This window comes from Limulus polyphemus, unplaced genomic scaffold, assembly GCF_000517525.1.
Source record: "Limulus polyphemus unplaced genomic scaffold, Limulus_polyphemus-2.1.2 Scaffold2468, whole genome shotgun sequence".
In the NCBI taxonomy this organism is placed as follows: domain Eukaryota; kingdom Metazoa; phylum Arthropoda; class Merostomata; order Xiphosura; family Limulidae; genus Limulus; species Limulus polyphemus.
Window position 1 is genome coordinate 112785 of NW_013668078.1, and position 3403 is coordinate 116187.

General features: G+C 36.3%; 1 protein-coding gene across 1 annotated transcript in view; it reads right to left on the reverse strand.

The window, feature by feature from the left end:
* Positions 1 to 128: 128 nt before the first annotated feature.
* LOC106467046 overlaps positions 129 to 3403 on the reverse strand; it is a 17957-nt gene continuing 14682 nt past the window's right edge. Inside the window, exon 3 of the mRNA XM_022395150.1 lies at positions 129 to 2493. Coding sequence (XP_022250858.1) covers positions 945 to 2493 — 1549 coding nt within the window. The 3' untranslated portion in view covers positions 129 to 944. The remainder of the gene's footprint in view (positions 2494 to 3403) is intronic.

Genomic DNA, 3403 nt, shown 5'->3' on the forward strand with positions numbered 1-3403 from the left:
TTAAATAGCGTCGACAAATATACGTAAGAACACAGATAGTGTTAAGTTTACGTTAGTAGTACTTACTACACGTACCTACCTACTTATATATATATATATATATATATATATATATATATATAGGCCTTATATATTTACACCTCTTTCCTAAATGGGTTAATTAACAAATCACACATACGCTTTTAAGACTTCTGAAATCTTGGATGATTCTGGCAATAAAAATAATGTTATTTTTCTATGTGTGCGCGTGTTTAAACTTCTAGAAATACCATAATACTATTGTTGCGCCATCTAGTATGTATAAAGTACACTTGTTTAACTTTCCATTTTATTACTTAACACTGAATTTTGAACATAATTTTTTTATTGTTAATCGATTCTATGACATGTTTTATCATATAAAAGATTGTTGGGAAGCTATACTTCTACATCGTTGTCATGATAAACAACTTATACGATCACCTAAATCTAATTAGTAACTAATTAATAATTAGGTTTAGGTGATGGTATTAGCTACTATTCGTGACAATGATTTATATCCGATCGCTACAGCCAAATGCACGCATTCTTGTACATTTTCCACTAGAGAGCGCTAAGATTTTTGTAATTTTTTTTATCAGAAGCCAACCTGCAGAATGATAAAAAGATTTTATAAGTTTTCGTTTCGTTATTCCTAGAATACTGTCTGGAAAAATTCCGTTTCATGACTTTAAAAGTGTAGCCAAAGTCTAAAACTAGCATTCGTTGAAACATATTGACATTATGCCATGTTTAAATTTATTTATAAAATAACATATACGAGTCTTGCTTTGTGTATAGTTTGTTCCCACGTGGTGCTTTTCTTTTAACCAGATTGAAACACAAAACTTTTATGCAATCCTTATTCTTGGCTTAAAATTCATATCCATTTTTATAAGTAATTGTTCGTGATATTGTGTTTGATTTCATTTTTTTGTGACTCCATGTTGGATGATGTTAGAACACACCATGCGATCATTTCCGAAATCTGGATTATACACCACCAGAGACCTTCCAATGATGGACGTCGGTCCAGCGAGGGGAAGATTTGGATCAGTGAAGAAGTATTTAGCTAACACTGGTTTGTCGTCTTTCGAAATTTTAAAGACTGGGATGTTCAAATATCCTAGCTTCCCAGAAGTGTCCCCGAGTTCACATCTTGAAGGAGACTTGTCAGAACAATGACAAGGATAGCTCCCTTCAGTGTTAACGTTGTAAGGGTTGTAGCGAGGGCCAGCAACTCCACACTGAGTAACACTGTACCCACTTCCCGTGGGAACAGGACTAAGATGAACATACCAGGGATGATTGTACGTCTTGTCTACTACGTTCTGTGTACCTGCAGGATAGGACAGTTCTATATAGACGGAGGTATCAGCAGTGGGGTCAGCAGCATCCTGCTTGAAGATTACCTGACCTTGTATAGGTGTGTCAAATGTAGAATAAGCAGTGATTAATGGTTTTTCAGTGAGTTCAATGTTTGCGCATGTTAAGGGCTCCCCATTAGGCTTGTAGATGACCAAGGCACGACCCACCACACTATGGATTCCAAATAATGAGAGTGATACGTCTCGAACTTGTTGGAACAATTGTTTCTTATTCTTTAATGTTCCATACTTGCCACTTAAATCCCCTACAGCGAAAAGATCAACACTTCCTTCACCAGGCTCAGGCACAGCATAAGGCTCTGCTTTGAAAGGATTGTAAATAGTACCCTTGATATTAGGACATTGGTCAGGAGTGTCCCACCGAAAGATCAGGGGGTAATCATCAATTCCATAACTGTAAGCTCTCTGTTGAAGGCTGTTAAAGTCGACAACAACAAGAGTTGGGTCAAAGGGTGACTCCTGGCGAAAGGTCACTTGTCCAGTCACTTCTTTTTTAAAAGTGGCTACCGCTACTTTTGGCTCTACACTTAATACGGGAGCACAAGTTAATATTTCAGCAGGATTGGAACTGGAGTATATGACAAAATGAAGCCCACCAATGAGTTTTTCTAGAGGAGGGAGGTTCTGAAGGACAAAGTAAGAATTGCTACTTAAACTGGTGGGTTCTTTTCCAACAGCAACCACGTCGGAGCCCTGAATAAGTGGCACTGCTCCATAGAGATTAACACATCGATTCAGTTCGTTCTGAATGGATTCACTAAGAGTATCGGTTTGCAAGAGAGCCCAACGATGAATAGTATCCTTTTTCGTGCCATTCGTGAAGTAGAGATGAGTGAAGAATCCAGTATCTTGTCCACTCTGCCTAAACACAGCTTTTCCAGCCACTGGCGAATGGAGCTTGGAATAAAAAGTCCGGATTCGAGCTCTAGACTGAATCACCGCGCACACAGATCTACCAGTTTCTGTTCCCCTGAGAACAAGAGTACGACCTAGTATAGACTCAGGGCCACTGAGTTTGAGGTTAGAAACTACTATAGTACCTTCACCGGAAGTCAGCTGCCCATGGACTGTGGCCAAGTCGGCATAGCTGTAAAATAAAAGAGGCACTTAGTCTTAGTAAGGGGAGGTATGTTAATTATCATTAACTGTGAAATGGTCAATGAGTAAACACGTGAATCACGGAATTACAGTATTATGAACAAACTTGCAAAACACTATTAGAGAGTAGCTAAAAGCATGCAGCTATTATAAGCTAGTACTGATGACCAAATATGTATATTATTTAATTTCTGTAGTGCATATTGGAGTATAGAAGACTTATTAATACTAGAAATAAACGAACTTATAACAATGTTGTTTTTATTTAATTAGAAATTCGACGTTTCGTTTTACAGCTTCTTCAGGAGCGTTCAGTAAAACAGAAACCGAAAATGACATTACAAAACTTCAAATAATTTGAAGCTTTGTACTGTCAGTTTCGGTAAAAACAACATTTTGATGTTATAAGGTCGTTTATTTCTAGTGTTATATATGTATGTTACTATTAATCGTATAACTATAAGCTAGTACTAATGACTATATATGTATGTTACTTTCAACATTCAGCAATTCCAATTTAAATATTTACATTTAACTAAAACGATCTTTGCAGTGAACGTGTTAGCTACATGGCATTTTCAAAAGGATTCCTCACTTTTTATGAAAGTTGCTTTTCTCAATGGACTTATGAGTACATTTTCACATTTTAAAGGATTAACACTACATTTTTTCACTTTTTTACAGGGTTAACACAACATTTTCACTTTTTTACAGGGGTTATCACCACATTTTTCACTTTTTACAGGGTTAACACCACCTTTCTACTTTTTACAGGGATTATCACCACATTTTCACTTTTTACAGAGTTAATACTACATTTCAATTTTTTACAGGGCTAATACCAATGTTGTGTTAACTCTGTAAAAAATTGCAAAAATGTTTTTCACTTTTTACAGGGG